Here is a 25406-nt window from a genome sequence, read left to right on the forward strand (position 1 = left end):
CCTGACTCGCTTCCTCATGCTCCACATTACATCCACTGCATCTATTCTTCGAGGTCACCATTTGTTAGTTTTCACCCTTTCCTTCATTCATCTACCCCACAAATATTGACTGCTCTGTGCTCAGGCACTGTGCCAGGTACTGAGGACACAAAAAGGAGTAAGATATTATCATTCCCCTTAAGTGTAGTTGTGAAGATGGACAAATAACCATGGAAAGTTAGTAAGACTGGGCCAGGTGTGATGGTTCATGCCTTGTAATCCCAGCACTTTGGGAGGCCAAGGCAGGTGGATCACTTGAGGTCAGGAGTTCAGGAACAGCCTGGCCAACATGGTAAAACTCTGTCTCTACAAAAAATACAAAAAAATTAGTTGGGCATGGTGGCGTGTGCCTGTAATCCCAGCTACTCGGGAGGCTGAGGCAGGAGAATCGCTTGAACCCAGGAGGCGGAAATTGCGGTGAGCTGAGATCGCACCATTGCACTCCAATCTGGGCAACAGAGCAAGACTCTGTCTAAAACACACACACACACACACACACACACACACACACACACACACACAAAACTGATATTGCATGACTTTAGTGAGGACAATAAATAATAAACATAAAATGTACAAATCACTTCTAGTAATGATTGCTAACCTTTAGCACTCTATTTAATTATCTCATTTACTTCCTATTACAACTTATTGGGTAGGTCCTATTATTGTTTCCATCTCACAGCTACAGAAGAGAGGTTTAGAACAGTTAAGAAATTGAACCACAGTGATTTTGTCACTAAGTGATGGAACCAATAAAAGAAGTCACCCAAACCTGTTTGACTACGAAATCTGAGTTCATAAGTGACAGCTATCATTCTTATTAATATAATCCTAACCATTATTTATTTTCTAGTATTACAGTTGTGTCTCCATTTCTAGTTTCTCAAAGGTCAATTTTAGTTGCAATTTTGTCAATCAACTTATAATATATCATTCACCACTAAACAAAAATGTGTATTCTTTTTTTTCTTTTTTTTTTTTTTTTTGAGGTGGAGTCGAGATCGGTCCCCAGTCTGGAGTGCAGTGGCGCAGTATCAGCTCACTGCAACCTCCGCCTCTCAGGTTCAAGCGATTCTCCTGCCTCAGTCTCCCGAGTAGCTGGGATTACAGGCATGCGCCACGACGTCCAGCTAATTTTGTATTTTCAGTAGAGACGAGGTTTCCCCATGTTGGTCAGGCTGGTCTCAAACTCCCGACCTCAAGTGATCCACCCACCTCGGCCTCCCAAAGTGCTGAGATTACAGGCTTCAGCCACCATGCCCAGCCCAAAAATGTGTACTCTAACTTTTCCAATTTACTTATTAATAGTTTGGTTAGGACATAAAATATAGCTTCTTCTTTTTCTTTTTTTAATCTGACAATCATCTGACCTAACTGTAGAAAATTCAGTTCAGCTAATAAAACTGTGAAATAAAAACATGAAAATTACATTCATGATCTTGTTCACTAAAATATAGGCAGACAGACCTGTGTCCAAATCCTGGCTCTACAGCCAGGGTTTCAGAAAAGTACTTAACTCTTAAAGCCTAAATTTTCCCATAGGTAAAATGGGGATGGAAACAGTACTTTAACTACCTCATTGGCCCATGCTTAAGAGTAAATAATTCTTACAAAACACTTAAAATAACACCTGGGACCTAATAATCACTCAAAAAATTGTTAGTTTTACTATTACTATTTTTAGTTCTCAAATCTAGGTTTTAAAATGGATTTGAAATGATTTCCCCTTGAAATGTTTTCCTCCAATACGAAGAACTAAGTTCAAGGGTCTCGTAATTTCCGAGACATGTATTTTTTTTTTTTTTTTTTTTGGTAAATAGAAGCACACAAAAAGTCCCCCAGAATGGCCCGTGGTGGTCATATATACCTCTACAATTCAAAGGATCTCAGATGTTTTAATTTAAATAATCCTTTCCTGAAAATGTCAAATACTACCCTCATTTTTTCTCTTTTCAATCTGAACTGCCTATTCTAGGATTAAGGGTAAAACAGTTTATAAACTACACATAAAGAACTCTATAAATGTAAGGAACTATTCACATCAGTTTTAGCAAGGCTATCTCCATTCTCTCTAACCTTTGAAGTGACACTTAAATTTAATAAGGTTGAGCAAATTAAAATGGCCGAAGTGTTTTCTCTGGCGAAAAAGGAAAGGATTAGCTAATCTGAAGGTTACTGCCGTCATCCAGACTGTCAAATAACTGTTTCCCTGGCCTCTAAGTGATTGAAGAACACATAAAAAGTAGACTGGACCACATAAAAATTGACTATATACCTATTCTTAAAATAGCTCTACAGAAAAAGGCCTTTGTTTGACATTTTTATTATGGTTTCAAGACAAGGAAAATAGCCTTTTTGTAAAAAATCAAACCCTTATTTGATACCTTAGAAAACCTGATAGCCATGTGATATCTTCCTAAAACTGAAACTTCAATAATGCTGGCTGTTCCCACCATAGGCTTTCAGGTCCTTACCAATTCTTGAGTGTCTTCTTGTAGCGGCAGAAATGCCGCTTCCAGAATCGCAACCTGGTCAGCACTAAGCTTCTGCCACAGCCCGATCAGCAGAATCACCAAATGGGTGGCACTCTTCAGCCTGGTGAATGACTGGAACAGATTGCCTTGGTTTTCCTCCACTGCATCTGCTAGAGCGATTACCTGCAGATATTACAAACTTGGGTTAGGGATAATTTCACAATTCTTGAGCCCTCAACAAATTACGTCTGGCACACTTCTGTTTTTCTTTAACACAACTTGATGAACTTTGTCTTCCACAAACACAAGCTATGTTGAATAATAAAAGAGTTATCATTCATCTGCTCACTTCCTTCTTTAAAAAAAAAAAAAATGCCCACACTAATTCCAAATCCATATGGCCAGAAGTGGAAAATATCCACGAAATAAGCTTAGCAGGGACAGGGTTCAGTGTATGCTTTGTCATCTATTGACCTTCTTCAATATATGGTAATATAAGTAACCTCTAATAAAGTTATCACAGTCTTTATTACCAGCCACATAGATTAATCAGTTAAAACATTCTCAGAAGAATAATTGCATTTGCCTTGCAGTTCAAAATAACTTCATTACACTTTTTTCAGAACATTGTCTTCCTCTAATATTAGTCTTTAGATGCTACATGGTAATGGGATATCTAATATTTCTTTATTATATTTAAAAGGTAGATAATGTTCAAACATTTGACCAGTTGAGTAATGTCATTTTTAACACAAATGTCAGGCACCAGCCCACAGGGACCTGAAAGAAAAAAAAAAAGTCAGGGTGTGTTAGCTTTTCAATGCCAAATCTACTTAGGATAAAATTGGCAGGAGTGAGTAGAATTGACTTTTTTTCGTCCTTTTGAATAATCCTGTGGAAAAAAGAACTAAAGCAACAATTGGATGAAACATTCAAAATTGCCCATTGGTGTTTTATTTTAGTTTAATGTCTTGGTGAATTCTGTGCTCATTAAAAGTAATGAACTGACTGCCGCAGAGGCTCAAGGCGTCTGACAGTACCCAGAACAGCATTAGTAAAAGCCAGGGCCATATGAGCTCCTTTCTACAAGCCCCCACCAGCTTGGGAGACCGGAGTTCAGATGAGTCTCAGAAGTCTGGTGCAGATGATCCATTTGGTGATATTTCATGGTTTATTGACACGGGCTCAAAGGGCTTATTAAAAAATCATCATTCAAACAAGTAGAATGTACAGCTGTGTGGTCTCCCAAATTCCATGTTGGGAGAGGGGCTGTACAGAAACAGCCCTCAGAGTGTCTCGGAGTTACTAGAAAAGAGATGTAGACAGAGCAACTGAAGGTCCTTGCCTGAAATCGCTGGGGCGACCAAGATTCTTTGCCACTTGGCTGAGGGCTTGCAGGAGTTATAAAAGGCAATCACAATTCACATTTAGCTCTACAGGGAGCCATGGGAGTTTAAATGAAGACTAGCATAACATAAAGTGCATTACTTGCTATGCGTCTAGTACTGTGCTACTTCCCAATTACATTCAAAAGAAGTACACAATATCTTACAGTCCACAAGGATCTTATAATTTGCTGGAAAGAAAACATACATACACAACCAATTAGTGGGAAGAAACATTACTATAATAATGTCCTAATTGTTCAGAACAGAAAGTAAGTGTGAAAGAAGTTAGCAAAGGGACGGATTACTGTGGGCCAGAGTTAATATCCCTGGGGCCTCTTTTACTCAAACAGAGCTTGGAACTCATCCCTTCCCCATTACTTCAAGAAGTCCCCTTGAAGAGATGGTAAGAGCCCACTTTCCTTAAACCAAAACACCTGGAATCGTGTTCCTCCCCCACCCCCACCGTGATTCCAATGGACTCCTGTTAAAGTCTGAGTTTATACTCTTTTTCTTCCGGTGAGTGTTACCAATTAAGCCTCATTGTGGAGCCATCACATTATGACACATGCTTATTGTCAAAAAGTCCAAATCATACAAGGATCAAGGTCATAAACACCCACTGAATGCTAGATATGTGCAAGAATTTGCGGGAAGTACTGTAGGGAATTCAATGGTGACAGATCTAATCTCCACCTTCAAAGAGTTTGTAATAGAGAAAGGAAAATAGGTCAAGGAGGCAAATATTGACCACATAAGGAAGACCCTATAGGCTATAAAGGAGAATTCCACTAACATCGCGATTATTATGTGAATAACTATCCCTCCAATTAATTGAACATAGGCCACGGGCCAAACATTCTGCCCTGTGCCATACAGGTATCAGTGTCTTCAATCCTCACATCTCTCCTGCAACTCAGTTGACATTTTCTTTCACAGATAAGAGCTGTGAGGCTCAGGAAATATAAGGTATTTGCCCAGGACTGTACGCAGGGTGTGCAAACTGTGCTCGAGCTTTGACGGGCCCAAACTTGTTTAATGCTCTGCTGTCTCTGCCTTGAAATTCTTAGTGATTTTATTTTTGAGCTTGCATTTTGCAAGTAAAATTGATGGGGCAATGGAGCATGCACAGGTGCAGAGGAGTCATACTTGCATTTAAAACTGCATTAATATAACGATTAATGGTAAAATTCATGCTAATTATTCGAAATTTTAGTTTTTTCTTACTTAGAAAGCTACTAAAAAGAAAATAAGAAAACACCATCAGAAGCTGTGAAAGAGAGAGTACTGAAGAAAACAAAAAGCTTTGTATTTTAGTGGTTGTTTTAACAGCCCTTTCTTCCTGCCTGTTGAACAAGGGCCCCTCATTTTCATTTTGCACTGGGAGCCACAAAATAAGTAGTCAGCCTGACCATCACCTACTAGATGAAAGAATAGGATTCAAACTTCGGAGTCTGTCTCACTCCAAATCTTGTTTGGGAACTTAAGCACGTTGTAGGTTCAGAGATGGGCATACTACTACTAGCTGAGTGTAGGGGGCCTTAGGAAGGAAGAGGTAGGGAAAGAAGCAGTGGTATGCCAGAACTAGCTCAGTCAGCTCCTCCCACATCAGGAGAAAGAACCTATTGTTCAGTTTTCAGAAATTTTGCAAGCTGTTACACATGGTCATTACTAACAATTAAATCACATAAACTTAAAACTAAATAAATTATATTTAAAACAAAGGTAATAAATACTCAACATTCATTACTTCCTATTATTATCTGGTCTCTGGAGGTTATTTGCGCCTATTGTATCCATATGTTGGAAACACTTTGCAAGGGGCTACAGTTTACATTTCTTCCCAACTCTGTATTCACGGACCTCACACTGGTAGCCTGAAATCAGCCATGGTGGAAGTATTTACTACATGAAAATCCACAAAAGTTACAAAGTCAGGCTTCCTACCCTTCCCCTTCTTCCCCAGAAAGTCTCTTGTTAACTATTTACTAGCACACCAGTGAGAAGAGGTATCTGCAATTTGTCCTAAGAATAGATGTTGAAGGCTGGGTGCGGTGACTCACGCCTGTAATCCCAGCACTTCGGGAGGCCAAGGTGAGCGGATCACAAGCTCAGGCATTCGAGACCAGCCTGGCCAACATGGTGAAACCCCGTCTCTCCTAAAAATACAAAAATTAGCTGGGCATGGTGGCGTGTGCCTGTAATCCCAGCTACTCGGGAGGCTGAGGCAGGAGAATCACTTGAACCAGGGAGTCAGAGGTTACAGTGAGCCGAGATTGTGCCACTGCACTCCAGCCTGGCAACAGAGTGAGACTCCATCTCAGGGGGAAAAAAAAAAAAAAGAATAGATATTGAATAAGGCCAATTTAGGCACAGTGTTTGATGACATTAAAAAGGTAAGCTGGGCACTGTTGTAGAGAAACCAAAATGTCACAGTGAAAGCATGCACTTAACTCTGTAGGCACTGGGGAGCCACAAAGTATTTTGCCTGTGGGTGTTACCTGATGGAGGCTGCACTCTAAGCAGCTATCAGATCATAACAAATATTTGGGGCATTTTCTGGACTTAAAGGATGCTTTTACGCACGTTCCTCACTATCAAGGGAAAATCCTCACTAAGTGCAACAACATGTCAGTTCATGGACCCACCCAACTTGCTAAACACAGCTGTGATGGAAGAATGACTTCTCAGTGAGACAGCAGCCCAAGCCACAGGATCTTTCCTGAGCAAGGCCCAAAATATATCAATCGGAGAGAAGCATTGTCTAAGTCTCAGTCTCATTGGATATATTCCTGTGCCATTGTGGAAAGAGTCTGCTATCCCCAAATGGTCACAGAAACTGGAAAGAAATGGGATAAACAATTCCTTATGTAAATTACCCCCAAGGAAAATCTTCCTGACCTACTGGCCAGCATGAAATACTAAACAGATCTCCATGTTCTCAATTTAGTTTTACACATAACAGCCAGGTTTACTGTGTTCCCCATAAGAGCCAAATGAATTTAACAGAATTAACATAGTAAAAAGAGCTGGAAAAACTACACCCATCAGGATTCAGATCTCTGAGACCAAGGCCTAGAAGATCTCGACGCTCACCTGGAACTGAGAAATGAGGCCAACCAGCTGCTAGGACTTAAATTTGAGGGAGAGCAATTTTTCAGGGTGCATCACTGGCTGAGCAAGATGTGTGTTCCCTAGTGTTCAACTGAACTACAGAAAGGGAGGGGTCTAGGAAATAATAAATGCTAACGATCTCAAGCACAATGTGTTGATGGCCTTTGCTTTGCTTTTTCAAATTGAAGGTTTCCAAATAAAATGGAGACCCCAAAGGACATCTCTGTCCAACAGCCATATCAGTTGATGCCAAAGTAATGAGGCAGAGGCCCAGGGAGCTGCTTGCAGGAAAACGCTCAACTCATAAAGTGAGTGTGAAATTAATCCCAAATACTTCCAGCTGCCAAGATAGGCTCTAAAATTGGTTACAGGAAAGCAGCAGCAGCAACAGCAGAGTAGACATGAATCATACTGTGTGAACACGGACACGTCCAATTTCTTCACCTAAACTTACTATTGAATCTGCCTCCAAATTTCACGTGTGGCACTACCACTGCCTAAACACTACATTGTTTAGCTGTCATTTCCTGAGGCCTGATTGTGGGCCAGGCACTGTGTGCAGTGCTGTCATACCCAGATTATCATGTGGTCCTCATGACAACCCTCTGATACAGGAACTGCTGACCCCCTCTCCCCCAACTTCCCGATGAGAAAACAGAAGCTTACAGACATTTGAACACACTGCCTGTGGTCATAAATAAGGGAAGAGAAGGGCTAGGATTCTAATCCTGTCTTCTGATTTCCTACTGGGTGCCCTTTCTTCTATACCAATATACAAATGATACATTCAGCCCCATAATATAAAGTAATGTACAAATTATACATTCAGCCTCATAAAATAATCCAGTGAATTTTCATCTTGATAATTAAGCAAAGATACTAAGGAAGAACACTACTAATATATTACATCCACGATAGGCATATGTGCTTTAGTTATGCTTTCCTATTGTTGCAGCTTTACACATGAGGTCCATGCGAATTGGCTGGTTTCTGCACAAAGTTGCGTAGTACTGCCCAAAGTTACATTATAAAGGAAATTCGTTCATAACTTGTAAGAATGGGAAGTTAACATACTAAGGTTTTTTTCTCAACAAAGAGAATTTTATTATGTTCCATATAGCTCAAAAATATGAAGATTTTAGAAAACAGACATTTTCTATGCCTGCTCCTTTAGTGAAACTACTTTTTTCAAAGGGATGATTCATTTATTTTCTATAAAATCTCACATTACAACGTTTTCAGTGGTCTGAGCAAGTTAATGTTTTGTAATAATAATTGTCAACAGCTATTTTTATTGAGGGCTATCTAGGAGCCAGGGACTGTCCTAACCTCTTTACAGAAATAATCTCATTTAATTCTAAAAAAATACTGTGAGGTATATACTGTCATTGCTCCCATTTTAAAAACAAGACCAGAGAAGTACAGAAAGTGTCAAACAGTAAGCAGTAGAGCCAGAATTCATATACAAACAATCTGACCCAAGAAACATTACTATGAAGCACTGCCTGCATTAACCTTCTGCCTGCATATCAGTCTCATCATGTGCAATATGTGAAACTAATTCTATTTAGTTTCCCAATGGGAGGTTTCAGCTTTGTTGATCTCCCAATACCCGATAGATGAATGAGTTAAGAAAATGACATTCTTATGATATGGATGAATTTATACATCCCCTAGGGAAGAATGCAATAGGCTGTGCTGGAACAGGCAATGTCCTGGGAATCAAGGATACGGAGCTTCTAGTCCTGGCTTTGCTACCACGCAGATTTATGTCAGTGTTCATCAATTTACTTCCATTTTCTGGGCTCTAGTTTCATCACCTTTAAAAAGTAGGAAACATGATCTCTAACCTCCAGCACAGATATAAGTGTCTGATTCAAAAAATTTTAAATTACTTTTGGATGATGTGTTGTTTTGAATTATCCACGCCACTTCTTCCCCTCTATTTGCACACATAATAGGATTCTTGTTGACTTGGGGGTTTTATCTATAAAAGAGCATTATGAATATTTTTCTTTGGCTAATTCATAGGATTATGAAAATTAAGTGAGGGGGTAAAAAGACGGACAATAACAAGTGCTGGCAAGGATGTGGAAAAATTGGAACCCACGTACTTTTCTGGTAGAAATGTAATACAGTACAGCTTCTATGCTAAACAGGCTGGCAGTTCCTCAAAAAGTTAAACATAGAGTTACCATATGACCCAGAAATTCCACTTCTAGGTATACGCCCAAGAGAAATGAAAATACATGTCCATTTAAAAACTTGCTCACGAATAGTTATAGCAGCATTCCTTATAATAGCCAAAAAGTAGAAACAACTCCAATGTCCATCAACAGACAAATGGATAAACAAATGTGGCATATTCATATAATGAAATATTGTTCAGCCATAAAAAGAAACCAAGTACTTATACATGCTACAAAATGGATGAATCTCGAAAATGTTACACTAAACGAAAGAAGCCTATGACAAAGGAACACATATTGTATGATTCCATTTATACAAAATACCCAGAATAGGTAAATCTGTAAACACAGAAAGTAGATTAATAGTTGCTTAGGGCTGGGGGTAGGTGGTAAATAGGAGGAATGGGAAGTGACAGCTAATGGGTGTTCAGTTTCTTTTAGGAGGTGTTAAAATGTTCTAAAATTAGACTATGGTAATCGTGGCACAACCCTGTGAATAACACTAAAAACCATTGAATTATACTCTTTAAATGACTGAATTATAATATATGTACATAATATCTCAATAAAGCTGTGAAAATAGTAAAAGAATAAAAGATATTTTGCAAGTATAATTCCTATAAGATAAATAAATAAACACAAAGACATCTTTACTTAGGCAACAATTTTGATATATTAATGGCCATACCATATTGCAACTAGGGCTTAATTACCTTAAGGATGATGGAATAACCTTGTGACTCTGGAGTCAACCACATCTAACTATGACTACTGGTAATGCTACTTATTAGCTGTACAACTTTTGGCTAGTTACCTTACCTCCCTCAAACTTAGTTTTCTCACCTACAAAACAATACTCAATAAAAGCTAGTGAACATCCGTGCTGTTCATTTCTAATTGGTTGGGCTCCTGGTTACTATTTCTTAAGATTGTCTGTCGTTTAGGGCTCATTTCAATTTAGTAACACCAGGAAAATTCTGCTTTTTCTATTAGATTAATAATGACATTGAAAAAGAAAGACTCTTCTGCTTGAGGCAGTCTACCAACTACTACCTCCCAAAGTTAGGCAGGATAGCTGATCACCCTGCACTGTACCCTGACCCTCACTCTGTGGTCACTCAATGAAACAGTGTTCATTTTGCAGCTAAGTTTAATCAAGTTTCAAAGCCTGATTAAAAGCTTGCAAATTACTCAACGTTGGATTTCCCTTTATCCACTCCTTTAGCAATACTATTAAAACAAGCACACACAGACACACTACTTTGCCTGGTATGACTTGTTCTCTAGAAATCCTCTGAGGCTTCTTAACTTAGGGAGCCAGACATTGCTTGTTCTTCTTTTATACCTTACTGAAAATATTAGAAAATTTGGTGATTTGAATAAAATGTTTCTCAAGTACACCATGAAAAGCCACAGAAAATCAAAACTCAAGCTCAAAAAGCCCAGAACATTCCAGTGTAAAAATATCAACTGGTAAGACCCCAACATGACCACAATTTTCCAGTACGAGGTACACATTGGGTGTCCCATAAATGCTGGGTAAATTGATGAACTTCAAAGTCAGTCCACTTAAAGATACACTGCAACTATATTTTTTCTGCTTCTTAAATCCTGGACACACTGAATCAGGCACTGTCAGGCTCCCAATCTGAACGGAACCCAAGTGATGTCACATGGAAACAACAGACCTACCTCAATATATCTGTCATCTACTTTTTAAAAAATTGTTCCAGGTCACCTTTAGCCAGAGCTTCCTAAACACCAAACAGACAGCTCTAATGACTGCTGAAATGAATTTATTTTTCAGATGGCAGCCCTTTGGGTGGAAAGGCACATGTTCAGTCTAAGAGAGAATTGGAAGCAGACAAGAAATAGGGCATACTTCCCTCTCAACAATGTTGTTTGTGATGGCATTTGCTACAGATTTCAACATGGCAAAGGGTTAGCAATAAGGAAAAAAGAAAAGATTTTACCAGGGCTAAGCTTTTACTTTGGATGAAATGATCCAATTTGTATCCAAAAGAATTGTTGTTTTACCAAAAACGATGAAATAGGGCTCAAAATGAAAAAGAAATGGCATGGAGATGATTTAAATGCCAGACAGGCATGTAAGAAGCATTTGGGTAGTAAGCTTATAACTAATCCATTCATTACCTACATGCATTTGTTACCTCTGTGCTGAACTTATGACTACATAAAAGAGAATCCTGAGACTTTTACTTTGAAGGCATAGCAAGAATCTAATTCTTAGCTGTTTTTGCTACCATATTATTTTGTATTAATAGGACAGTGAACTGGATTTCATTCTATTGCACTTCACATTGGAAAGAAAACCTGAGATTCCCCTTTAACATGCATTTAGCTTAAATTTGCAAACCAAAACCAGGATCAGAATACTTTTTTTTTTTTTTTTTTTTTTTTTTTTTTTTTTTTTTTTGAGATGGAGTCTCGTTCTGTTGCCCAGGCTGGAGTGCAATGTTGCGATCTCAGCTCACTGCAACCTCTACTTCCCGGGTTCAAGTGATTCTCCTGCTTCAGCCTCCTGAGTAGCTGGGATTACAGGTACCCACCACCACGCCTGGCTAATTTTTTGTATTTTTTTTTTTTTTTGGAGATGGAGTCTGGCTCTGTCGCCCAGGCTGGAGTGCAGTGGCCAGATCTCAGCTCTCTGCAAGCTCTGCCTCCCGGGTTTACGCCATCCTCCTACCTCAGCCTCCCGAGTAGCTGGGACTACAGGCGCCGGCCACCTTGCCCGGCTAGTTTTTTGTATTTTTTAGTGGAGACGGGGTTTCACTGTGTTAGCCAGGATGGTCTCGATCTCCTGACCTCGTGATCCACCCGCCTCGGCCTCCCAAAGTGCTGGGATTACAGGTTTGAGCCACCGCGCCCGGCCAATTTTTTGTATTTTTAATAGAGACAGAGTTTCAACATGTTGATCAGGCTGGTCTCAAACTCCCGACGTCATGATCTGCCTGCCTCAACCTCTCAAAGTGCTGGGATTACAGGCGTGAGCCACCGTGCCCGGCCCAGAATACATTTTTAATCATACTATCATTTCGGGTAGCCATTAGGACAACTGCAAAAGTGTACCCATTCAGTAAAAAACTTCAGTTGCAAAAATCATTTGTCTTCATAAGAAGAGACCTGCTAATGAGCTAAACTACCTGATCCTTCAAAACACTAAGATATGATCGTGTGACTCTTAGAAGTCACAATGGTTTTTCTGGTTTATGATTACAATTTTCCCAGACACCAATCCACACTTGCAAAATGCCTTGAGAATGCACATAAAAACGGTTTTAGAAAAACAAATTATTTCTGAGAAATTTCTTTATAATATACATAGCACAACTCTTTTTTTCTTTTTTAATGTTCTGCTGAGAAGAATGTAAAAGGTAGGCAGTGTTGGAATATAGACCTTGGCTAGGACTTCCAAAATATATACCATTGATACATAAAAATGTTAAATGAGAGAGACAATAAATCATTTACAAGTGACACAGAGACAAATTTTGCAATTTCTGCAAAGTTTATTCACCAAATAGACATGTAACTTAATCAGCTGAAAGGAAACGAATGCTTAGCTAATATAAAGTTTTAAAAATACAACTGATCTCAAGCCTGATTACTATTTTTACCTTTTTTCCCCCCTGGCTGACCAAATTTTTACCCCTTTCCATAAAATTATCTTCCTATAGCCAAGTGAAACCCCAATTTAAAAAATAATAATTGATGAAATCAGGTTGTAAAAAGAAGAATGAATGTTCTCTGGACTATGGTTACTCATTGAACAGATCGCTATTAAAGCTGGAATCTATGGTTGGCAATGTCGAAGCTCATTTTACAAGCCCTGGAGAATGCCACAGTTATCACTCTCCAAAAACAACATCTACAAGGTCTGATCTGAATAGTTTCTAAGTTTAGAATGTTTCAGGCCACATTCCTACATTCAGACATGTCAGTAATTATGTAACCACCCACACTGCCTCGAGTGCCATCTCCAATGAAGGGAAATGATGGATAGATGGGCAGTTGGCTGGGTGTCCTAAAAGCATTCCTTTAGCTAAGGTAGCAAGTGCTAAGACACATTATTACATGTGGTCAGTTAGGGCATGCTCCCAAAAAGGCAGAAAGGGAGGCTGGAGACCCCAACAATGCTGGTGACACTGCCAATCATTTCCTTGGTTCCAGAGTTTAAGAGGTCAAAGTGACATTTTCACAATAGAGTGAAATTGTTGAGGCTTTTCTATGAATCCTCTTTTAAAACATCTAGTTTTTTCAGAGGGTCTACTTCTCTTCAATATTTGTAGTTTTTATATATTTTTGCTTTTTTAGATAAAATAATTACACCACTACTATCTGGTAGTTCTTTGGCAAAACATGTAAATGTCTATATGGCTCAGACCACGTGGAAATAATACAAAAGGCAACGAGGAGAGCTGCCTGGTTTCATATGGAGTGAAACTAGGGTAAACTGTGAGTTATTTTTACAATCACAGGCTATTGAAACATTATAATTGGAAGTTGCCTTGGTGAAGATATGTTATGCCCGATTTCTACTGTGCTATACATTCCCCTAGGTCAGAGACTATTTTATTGTTTGCTGTACCCTCCTACAGTCTCTGGCTCACAGCAGGCATTCAACGAATGTTTGTAATACTAAAGTAAATTTAAAATGCTGATGACTCAGTACCACAAGAGTATCCATTAAGATGGTAATTCACAGGACCACTACTTGGACAAGCGAAGTAAATGCCTATACTCCAGGTAAACAAGACCAAAATCTCTCATTTTTGAAAAGTTTTTGCAGGCTATGATATTCATTGGGTCTACCACAGGTTGTAAATAACTGGGCTCTAAATCCATACCTTCCACATGTATTATATTACAATGAATTCTAAATTCATTCAAGTCTTTACTGCTGAGTTTACTGCAAGTGTTATGAAGTCTGTAATTTAAGTTTAAAATACATCACAGAGCCATATAACGTAAGCATGTGAGTCAGTTTTAAGTGCACTCTAGAGAAGAGTTTCTCATCCTCCTCGTTAATGGCATTTGGGGCCAGATAATTCTTTGTTGTCGGGGCTGTCCCAGGTACTACATGAGGTTTATCTGCATCCCTGTACTCTACACATTAGATGCCAATAGCATCTCTCATTACCAGTTGTGACAACCAAAAAACGTCTCCAGACATTGTCAGATGTCTCCCTAGGGGAAAATCACCCCGGGTTGAGATCCATTGTTCTAGAGTCAGTGAGATTGTGCTCAAAACGGTTATCTTTCTCATCAGCAGCAAAGCCCACAAGCAGAGGTGCTACCACAAGGAATTAGGCTACTAGCATCTCCAGCAACACTGGAGACTTTTTCATTCCATGATAAATGTCAGAAATGGATTTTGATTGATGATCAGAAGTTTGATAGTCAGCATTATAGATATTAGAATTGGTTCGCTGGCAAAAATTAATGATTTTAAAGACACGTGGATTGACTGAATATTTTTATACTCAGACTCTCCTTTGCATGAATAGGGTATATGAATTCCAGCAAGACACTGATGGGATGGGGTCCAAATGTTCCTGTGTCTTGACTTTGGGAAGCAGATTTCTAGCTACTTGATGTCCATTACAAGGGAAAAAAGACACTGCCTTTGATTATTGTCCAATCTGCCCCAACGGAACCTTTCCAGAAAGGCGGTAGTCCAGTACCTAAAGGACAGCTGGGCCTTCACCCAGTCTGCAGTATAGGCTATATGAATTGTCCCATGCTTATAAATGTTTATTTAGTAAATGTCTTCACAAGTGACAAAATTAAGCATGAGACATACTTCCATTAGAATCAGGGAGAGAGGTTTGGGGGAAGACACTCATTCTCATTTACCGCAAGCTTTTTGATGGCTATCATTACTTACCGAAAAGAATTTAAGATTTGTGTGTGACTAAATTGGCAAAGGTAGTGTGCCACATCGAGTGTGTGCGAAGTGATGGGGATACATGCGTTTTAAGAGCTACTTGCAAAGAACCAACAGTCTCACAACAAAAATAGGCCAGGCGTGGTGGTTCACAGCTGGAATCCCAGCACTTTGGGAGGCCAAGGCAGGTGATCACTTGAGGTCAGGTGTTTGAGACCAGCCTGACCCACACGGCAAAACCTAGCCTCTACTAAAAATACAAAAATTAGCTGGGCATGGTGGCACATGCCTGTAATCTCAGCTACTCAGGAGGTTAAGGGACGAGAATCACTTGAACCTGGGAGGCAGAGGCTGCAGTGAGCCAAGAATGCACCACTGCACTCCAGCCTAGGCAACAGAGTGAGACTTTGTCTCAAAAAGAAGAAGAAGAAAACCAAGAGGAGAGGGGTTAAGCAACTTGATGAAAATCACACAGCAATGCCAAGATTCAAACCAGGTATCTTTAAAACCTACAAGGCCCAAGCATTTTCCACTGTGCCATACTGTACCCTTCAACACACACATACACACATATATACCCCTAAACTAGATGATAAGCGCTATACAAATGGCTATCAGGTTAAGTGAGTATGAGAAATACCTATAAATGACTCCTCTCCAACAACTGATTTCCTGGGATGAAGGGCCCATAGATTCCTTTGTCTGTCCCTCTTTTAAGTAAACCTACATTTGAATGTTTGAACCCAAACTTTGGTTCATAACAACATTCAAGTCCTGTACATTACTCTTATTGTTTCCCATCTACATCTGTGTTACCTGCCTGGCCCTGTAGTCGTTTGAGTTTGTAAACACTTCAGTAATCATAAACTTTAAACATTAAAAAAAAAAAAAAAAACTATAACAGGTATGGAAAAACAGATCGTCCTCATCATAAGTGATTAAACTGAATCTGGGCTCTGGTAATTTAACTCCAGGAGGGTCCTCGACATCTTTAAGCTTCAGTTTTCTCCTTTGTAAAAGACAAGTGTGTGGCTTGAAGATTAAATGAGATACAACATAAAATGTATTTGTCACAGTGACTAGCACATAGGAAGTATGCAATAAAGGTTAGCATTATTATTATTATTATTTATTCCCTGGCTAAACACTCAACCAAGATATTCTTTTTTTTTTTTTTTTTTTTTTTTTTTTTTTGAGGTGGAATCTTGCTTTGTCACTCAGGCTGGAGTGCAGTGGTGCAATCTTGGCTCACTGCAGCCTCCATCTCCCAGGTTCATGCCTCCTGAGTAGCTGGGATTATAGGCATTCACCACCATACCCAGCAAATTTTTTTTGCATTTTTAGTAGAGACGGAGTTTCAACATGTTGGCCAGGCTGGTCTCAAACCCCTGGCCTCAAGTGATCCACCCACCTCAGCCTCCCAAAGTGCTGAGATAACAGGCATGAGCCACCACACCCAGCCCAACGTATCCTTTAATAAAGCAAATTAAAATTCAAAAAATGTCATATACCTGAAGACAATAATAACACTCCCTTTTGCCTCTTCATCTCTAGTTTATACAATCCCAATAATTTCAGTACCTCTTCATGGGATTGATTTTGTATATAAAATACGTACATTATTTACCAAAGTATGTGTCATAGTCTCCACATCTTTTCTCTCAAAGCACCCTGTATGTCCCCTTCTATTATATCCATCACATTTAGAACGACTTGCTTAATACATGTAAGCTCTGTGAAGGCAGGGACTGTGTCTCGTCTTATTTACTACTGTGTCCCCAGCATATAGCATAGGGCCTAACACATAGTAAGGCTCAACAAATATTTGTTCAGTTGAACTGAATTAAATTCCACTTGGTATACCCTAGAAAGGTAGCATATTAGCTTAATATTACTAGCAGAACATTTTCTCAGAAGTAGAGCTAGTACCTAGAATACTAGTTATGAGGCAGAGCAAATAATAGATATCCTTAATTCCATAATGCCCTTTGCTTGTTAGGCACCTCTCCCACCCATACACACATTTTTGAAAAACACTTTTAATGGTTTATAAATCAGGACGTGCCACATTTAATATGGTAGCCTTACTTTTTATCCTCAAAAGTTATCTAATCAATAGTGTGCTCTAAAAGTAATGTCTTAGAATTTATTAAATGCATTTTTGTGTGGTATTCTGTGTGTATTTGTTTGGAATTATACCTCCCAGTGTCTTCATCCAGGAAATAACTGTTCTAAGAATATGCCTGGCTACCCCTTGTGGGGCATTCTCTCCAATTTACACAGTGATTCCTCTCCCCATACTTCCTAGGTGGGACCTACTGCAGGCCAAGCATGAATTTCTTCATATGGTCTCTATAATGACACTGTGCAGTGGGGTTATTAGATCTACTTTGGCTGTGACGAAACTGAGGCCCTGATGGTTTAAGACACTGTCCACAATCATGCAGCAAGATTCAAACCCAGGACTGGCTACCCAACAAAGCCCATGTTCTGTCACTGTCCACACTGCTTTGAAAGAACTCTATGGAGCTAGAAAATTCATGTCCACAAAGTTGTTACTTATTTTCAAATTTAATTATGATTATGACTTCAATGAAAGAAACTGTGCATTCTGGGAAAGTAATAAAGTCTATTTCTTATGAATAGAATAGAAGCTAAATCAATTTACTCTAAGAAAAAAATAAAATACATGTTTATTCAATCTCTTCAACAAGTATAAATTGAGCACCCACTAGAGTGTCAGGTGCTGCATGAACCTTGATGGAGGAAGAAATGTGGCTCAATGAGCAACTGACACTGGGGTTAATAAACATTTGTGAGATAGTGACATTTTTCACAGTTATGAAATAATTCTTAATGACTATCTTTGAAGTGATTTTCAACTATAAAACTAGTCAAAATATAGTCAATATCCATGTATAATTCTAATACAGACCAGAATTAAATAAAACAAAAAGGGACATGATAGTTTTGGTCCTGGCATATTCTCATGTAAAGCTTCTCTGTTAAAACATACCAATAAAATCAAACCAGGCAGGAAAACAAAAAAGAAAAAGAAAAAAGAATGATCTTTATAAACACAGCAAATAAAGAAAAATTTACAAACCCAAGTAAATGTGATATGTATAAAACAGATCTTTTCTTGAAATGTCCAAATTTGGATTTGATTGGATAAGAGGCCCCTCTAAACCCATGTATTTATTTCTTCCTTCTAAGTAGCTGAAATAGACTATATGAGGATGAGAGCATCTAATAAGAGAGGTATGGGTTACAAGCTAGTTTTAAAAATAATTCACTTTCTAGTTCACTTAACAAATTGAACAGGTGTCACAGTTTAAATTGGAATCCTCTAATAGAGTCCATTTGCTAGAAATCTGAATCCATTTTCAGAAAATAAGAAAAAGATTATTATCGTACAAATAACTGATTCACACAGCCAATTTTTGTTTAAATTCTTGGTATTAACATCCAACACTGTGATAAAGAGCCGAATTTGGATAAAATAATAAGTATCACACAGACCATCCAGAGAAGAAATTTTAATTCTGGGGATAGAACACCATCTTCATAGTGGAAGCGTTCATGAGTGATAGGAAACACAATAGCACATGAAGCTTCAGGAAAGAGTTCTCTGTTTCAGTTCTCTAGGGTTTTATCCTGTGGCCATCATTTTAATTCCCCTAAGAACACCTCAGAAAATAGTGTTTAGCAATCTTCAAAAAAGTTCTCATTTGATGATCAAAAACAATATTGAGAAAGATTACACAGATTATTGGGGAACTGGTCACCATAAAACTTCTGGTATATCAGAAGTCGATTCTGGCAGAATCTGAGAAGGGTAAGTTGAGCAGTCACATGTTAGTTTACTGATACTCAGAATATTTAGATTATATCTCTAGTTTTACACCAGCTATTGCCTGAACAGAGATGAGCACATCAGGAACGTCTTGGTCATCAACACTACTTTGATAAGTTATTAAATATCCAAGTTTCCCTTCCACCTACTACAGAAAACTCAATTTCAGCAAAAAAAGCCGTAAGTAGTTATTTTTATTTAAAGAAGTCTGTCCTGGCCAGGTGCAGTGGCTCACACCTGTAATCCCAGCACTTTGAGAAGCCAAGGAGGGTGGATCACTTGAAGTCAGGAGTTCGAGACCAGCCTGGCCAATATGGCGAAACCCCATCTCTACTAAAAATACAAAAACTCAGCCAGGGATGGTGGTGCATGCCTATAATCCCAGCTACTAAGGAGGCTGAGGCAGGAGAACCGCTTGACCCCAGGAGGCGGAGGTTGCAGTGAGCCAAGATTGTGCCATTGCACTCCAGCCTGGGTGACAGAGTGAGACTTTGTCTCAAAAAAAAAAAAAAAAAAAAAAAAAAAATTCTGTCCTGAATGTTATCTGGTGTCTCAGACACACACGCCACTTACAGCTGTTATCAATCACCAGTAATGCTCCACTAAAAACCAAGTAAACTCTATTCCCTCATATGAAAACTACTTTTCTTGGTGAATTCCTTTCCTCTGGAGAGAAATAAGCTCTAAAATGGAAGAGACTGAGAGGAGATAAGTTTTGAAATCACAGAATCAGAATTTTAGGGCTAGACCAGAAGAAATTTACTACATCACACTATGGTCATTTATTTACATGTCTCTTTTACCTAGATTATATGTTTTTTGAGAACAAGGACAATGTTCTTATTTATAGTTCATGACACTGTAAATATACAATATATTCATCTGAATTCAACTGACTGAATTTGAAAAGATCTTCAAAATCATCTAATCCTAGCCCTATTTTTTAATGCTAAGGAAAAAAAAAAGTTTTAAGGCCCAGTTAGGTGTGGTGACTGCCTAAAATCACACAGGAGGTTAGTACTAGAACCAGTACTAGAACTCTTCACATCAACATCCTCCTTCAAAAGGATATTACCTACACTATCTCATTAAGTATTCACAACAACTTTACAAATCATACAGGCAGAGCACCTAAGTCCCCCTTTTATGACGAAAAAATGCAAAATGTCAAGGTGACAGGGAAGATTAATAAGGGTATCAAACTCAGAACTTCTGGCCTGAGCTTTTGTTCCTATGGCACAGAGGATTTGAAACACGCCACTTCTTATTCACAAGGCATGAGCTAGCAAAGGGGAAGTGAATCTAGTCCAAGTGTGCAAGTAGATGGACAGCACAGAAGAAAAGGGAAACATAGATGTAGCATAAAAGAAATTAATATGAGGAAGCATGAATACAGTTGGCTGGAGAGAAGAGGAGAGCTTGAAGCTGAGGTAGCAGCCCTCTCCATAAAATGGGATCAGATTTTTGGCTTTGTTTTGATTTTCTATGTTTTCAGAAACTTAGTAATTTCCTTCACTGTCACAGTTTTATAATTTGCAAAGCTGATTTCATGTACAATTCATGGCCTATCACACCTCTGATACTGATAATTATTTTCCCTGTGATTACAAGGCTATGATAGTGGGATATCAAGTTGAGACATTCTTTTTATGTTAAAAGAGACAGGAAGGGCATGTGGAAAGAGAGCTATGAGCCTCAACCCTTACATTGCTCAGTTTGGGCATCAGGTGTTCCCTGATGGCTGAGAACAACACAGACCAGAAAGGGCAGCCACCCAGACACATCCCCTGACCATTCTCATCAGAGTTACTGAGATGGGAGGCCCCAAAATGTGGGTATAAGGTAAAAGGGAGAAAGAAAGCCCAGATCTCTTCCTCCAGCAGCAAAGTCTGCCTAAAGCTTGCTTGATATGATGTAAAGAACACAGGCCTTTGACTCAATAGTTTGAATTGTGCTGTTTACCTCTGCCAAATCATTTTACTTTTCTAGACAATTCTCCTGTTTCTCTAATGTAAAAAGTAGCAAAGTAATACTAACTTGCCTCAAAGAGTTAGTTTTAGGGGCCAATTTAAATGATGTATGTGATGAATTTTAGTAAACTGTTAGTTACTATATGAAGTTAGCTATCATTACAATAGAAGCATAAGGAATTTAACATCTCTAAATAATCTTAATTAATATTCTCCAAACTGAGGTCTACTGTTCAGCTAATTTACATGGAAAGAGTATAAAAATCAGTAGCTTATCTGGAAAAAACCCATAGCATCTGGAACAAATTACAGTTTAAGGAAAGGATAAACCAATGAATTACAATGAATCCTAAGCTTACATCTTTAAACAAAGAATGCTATTTAAGAGTAAAGATTGGCCAGATTATACAGGGTAGAGGGGATATTTAGTAGTCACAAGGTGAGGATCAAAGGACTTCCAATATCACAAAACTTTACAGAAAGAATTTTTGCTGTCTTTCGCACTGGTATTGAATTTCAATTTATAAAATAAAACATCATCATTAGTTCAGCACATGCAAACGATGAAGATACCCTAGTGGGGTAACACACTACCCCGCAAATCACAAATTTAACTTGTGCATATGAAAGACATTATTGGCTGGGACAATGAATTATGTTTCATTTGCTGGTTAGAGCACTTGTATCAGCACTGGTCTGAAGCAGCTGTAGAGAATTAGAAAAAAAGACTCCCCCTGAGAATTCCCCTTTTCACCTGATTGGCTACCAGGATCACCACTAAACAGCAACTGACTTGCTGCCTACAGAGAGAAGTTACTGGAAAGAATCCTGGGATTTGTTAGCATCTATCCAAACAACAACACTAACAAGGCGAAGAAGTTGACTTCTAATTTGGGTCAGGAAAGAATAGGAGTTTGACTTTATCCCCCAAATCTCTCATTGCTGAAATAAACCTATACCTTAAAATCTACATATCCAAAAGTTAGCAAGGATCTCTGAATATGTAAAAATATGAAATGATACACTTTTGAAGGGGGTTATTCACTTTAAAGAGTAATTCTTAACGAGATCCATTTAGGTTTAGCAACTACTTAAGTGCACTGAAAATACAATTTGATTTAAACAGATTTAATTTCTTTACAGCTTTTTCTCAGAAGCACAACTGTGATACAACTGAACAGGAGATTGACTGCTGGCTTCTCACTTCCAGTACTTCCTCTCCGAGGAGATTTCCCTGGGGCTGTTCCTGACCCACACATTCATGAGGAGGCCACTGACAGCCACTTGAATGTTATGAATTTGAGAAGCTGTCACAGCACCTATTTATTCCAAGAGGGTTCAGTATTGTAAGCTGAAAAATGAATTTAGCCTGGATTGTTTAGACTAAGGGGGGAAAAAAAAAAAAAAAAAACTGTGCCTTAGACTCAGCTCTGGCAGAGGGTCTTAAACAATAAGGTTAAATTATGCCCCTGAATTTTGGGGAAGATAGAGGCTGCTTTGTTTTTCCACTTTCCCCCTACTCCCATACCACTAACAAGAACACATGAAAGATTAATTTCCAAAGTTCCAAAGTTGAAATCAGGCTTCAACCCACCATTGTGTAGTCATAAGAATGACACCCAACTACTCATGAGTCATCAGGCACTGGATTCAATCAGTGAATGAATTCATCTTTTTTTCCTGTTTCATGGAGGTGACTGGCTATCTCCATTCCAGCAAAGAACTGGCAAAAATGAATAATTTGGTTAAAGCAATCCAATAGCCTCCTTAAGGTTCACACCTAATCAACTATGTAATTTTGGATTTGAGTGTCAACTAATTTTGCTATATCTTGTCATAATTTGACCTACTATTGTCAAGACTGTTATTCATTGTATCACACACAGTCTATGTTATGGAGACTCAGAAGAAAAATTCCTCTCAAACCTCATTACTAGGAAAATGTCTTTTTTTAAATCAACTTCTATGTTAAGTTCCAGGGTACGTGTATGGGATGTGCAGATTTGTTACACAGGTAAACGTGTGCCATGGTGGTTTGTTGCACAGATAAACCCATCACTGAGGTATTAAGCCCAGCACCCATTAGCTGTTCTTCCTGATGCTCTTCCTGATGCTCTTCCTCCCCCATTCCCCCAATAGGTCCCAGTATGTGTTGCCCCCCAACAACGTGTCCATGTGTTCTCATTGTTCAGCTCCCACTTGTAAGTGAGAACATGCGGTGTTTGATTTTCTGTTCCTGCATTAGTTTGCTGAGAATAACGGCTTCTAGCCCCATCCATGTCCCTGCAAAGGCATGATCTCATTCCCTTTTATGGCTGCATAGTATTCTATGGTGTATATATACCACATTTTCTTTATCCACTCTATCATTGATGGGCATTTGCATTGATTCCATGTCTTTACTATTGTGAATAGTGCTGCAATGAACATATGTATGCATGTATCTTTATAACAGAAGGACTTATATTCCTTTGGGTATATACCCAGTAATGGGATTGCTCGGTCAAATGGTATTTCTGCCTCTAGATCTTTGAGGAATTGCCACACTGTCTTCCACAATGGTTGAACTAATTTACATTCCCACCATCAGTGTAAAAGCATTCCTTTTTCTTTCTCCATACCTCACCAGCATCTGTTGTTTCTTGACTTTTTAAAATCGACACTCTGACTGGCATGAGATGGTATCTCATTGTGGTTTTGACCTGCATTTCTCTAATGACCAGTGATAGTGAGCTTTCTCTCGTGTTTGTTGGTTGCAGTCAAAATGCTGTTGAAAAACCAAACAACAAAAAACAAAAAAGCAAACACAAAAACAAACTACAACAACAAGAAAAATAAGTATGTGTTCTGTTTCCTTAAAACATTAAGAATCTTTTAAATGGCTGTGATTCCAACTTTGTATTGACTAGAGAGAAGTCACATTCTACATCTGGCAATGTAGAAATATATATATATGTTGTATACATAATATAAAATATATATATTTTTTCATCCAGATTGCTGAGGCTTTTGAGAAATCTACTTTGATGTAACCGTTTTTGTAGATTTTCCTGGTTACTCATGGGCTGACTCTACCGATTAACATGTATAACTTCTGCTGAATTTAAGTGGCTTATGCCAGGAAGAGAAGAATAAAAATGATCTCAGTTCAGATCAATCAATATTAACAAGTACTTAGGTCTCAGCTCAATAAATCACATTTCAGAACTTTTCCTCCACATTGCCTTAATACTAATACCAAATAATTATTTAGCATTTACTATATTCCCAATACTTTGTCTCAAAAAGAAGATTCTTTGAAAACTTGAAGATAAAACTCAGTAAAGGTCTGTTGAGATCAGTGCAGTGGCTCACATCTGTAAATCCCAACATTTTGGGAGTCCAAGGTGGGAGAATCACTTGAGGCAAGGAGTTTGAGACCAGCCTGAGCAACAAAGCAAGACCCTATCTCTACAGAAAATAAATAAATAAATAAAAAGTAGCTGGGTATGGTGTGTAGCTATAGTCTCAACTACTCAGGAGGCTGAGGTGGGAGGATTGCTTGAGCCCAGGAATTTAAAGCTGCAGTGAGGCATGATCATGCCACTGCACTGAAGCAGGCAACAGAGTGGGACTCTGGCTCAAAAAAAAAAAAAAAAAAAAAAAAAAAAAAAAAAAAAAAAAAAAATCTGTTGAGATCAAACTTGAATCTATTAAACCAAAGCAAATATAAAATATCATGTGACACTGAATTCAGTGGTAAACATCAAAATGTTTCCTAGAAATGACCTTGATGGCATTAAAAAATGAAGGCTGAAGTTGTTAGAAAAGACTAATTCGAGGTTGAAGAATCTAAATTAGTTCTGGTGAAGGAATGAGGTGATTCCAGGCAAGGTATATATGCCAGTGAAGGCACCAAGGTAAAATAGACACCATATTTTCATATATCATCGCCGAGAGCCACGTGAAAAAAGCAAAAGTTACAGCATAGAAATTTCTAGAAAATTTACTTATGAAAGGACTTAGTGACTAGAACAAAGATTTGAGTGTAATGATTACAAAGTCCAAGAAGGGTTCCTTGTTTTTCCATTTTGGGCCAGGTCAATATAGAGGGTAACTATTCTCTTTACAGAGTACAAAGATTTTCTGCTCAAGGTCTAGGACCAAATTATAGCAAGACAGGATACACTTATGAAACATTCCAGTCTGTTTTAAAGCTATTTCCACTCCCCCCCAAAATAAAGGTATTTATTCTTCATTAAGAATTCATGACTTATTCAAGCTATGAGATTAAAATATAAAATTGCCCCTTTTAAAAAATTTCTATCCAAAATCTAGTTTACTGATCCATTCTTAAAATAGACATAACTAACATACTTATATTCATAGGACACTTCCCATTTCCCATTCATAGCAAATGGGAAATGATTCCCATTCATAGGAATCAATCCCATTTCCATCCCAGAATAGCTCAGAAACAGAAATAGTA

General features: G+C 38.4%; 1 protein-coding gene across 4 annotated transcripts in view; it reads right to left on the bottom strand.

The window, feature by feature from the left end:
• BBS9 (Bardet-Biedl syndrome 9) overlaps positions 1 to 25406 on the bottom strand; it is a 617615-nt gene that overhangs the window by 197642 nt on the left and 394567 nt on the right. For all 4 annotated transcript variants that reach the window (XM_030932359.1, XM_030932358.1, XM_030932357.1 and 1 more), the window contains one exon: positions 2517 to 2699. In XM_030932359.1, coding sequence (XP_030788219.1) covers positions 2517 to 2699 — 183 coding nt within the window. The remainder of the gene's footprint in view (positions 1 to 2516; positions 2700 to 25406) is intronic.

This window comes from Rhinopithecus roxellana, chromosome 6 (genome assembly GCF_007565055.1).
Source record: "Rhinopithecus roxellana isolate Shanxi Qingling chromosome 6, ASM756505v1, whole genome shotgun sequence".
NCBI classification, from domain to species: Eukaryota; Metazoa; Chordata; class Mammalia; order Primates; family Cercopithecidae; genus Rhinopithecus; species Rhinopithecus roxellana.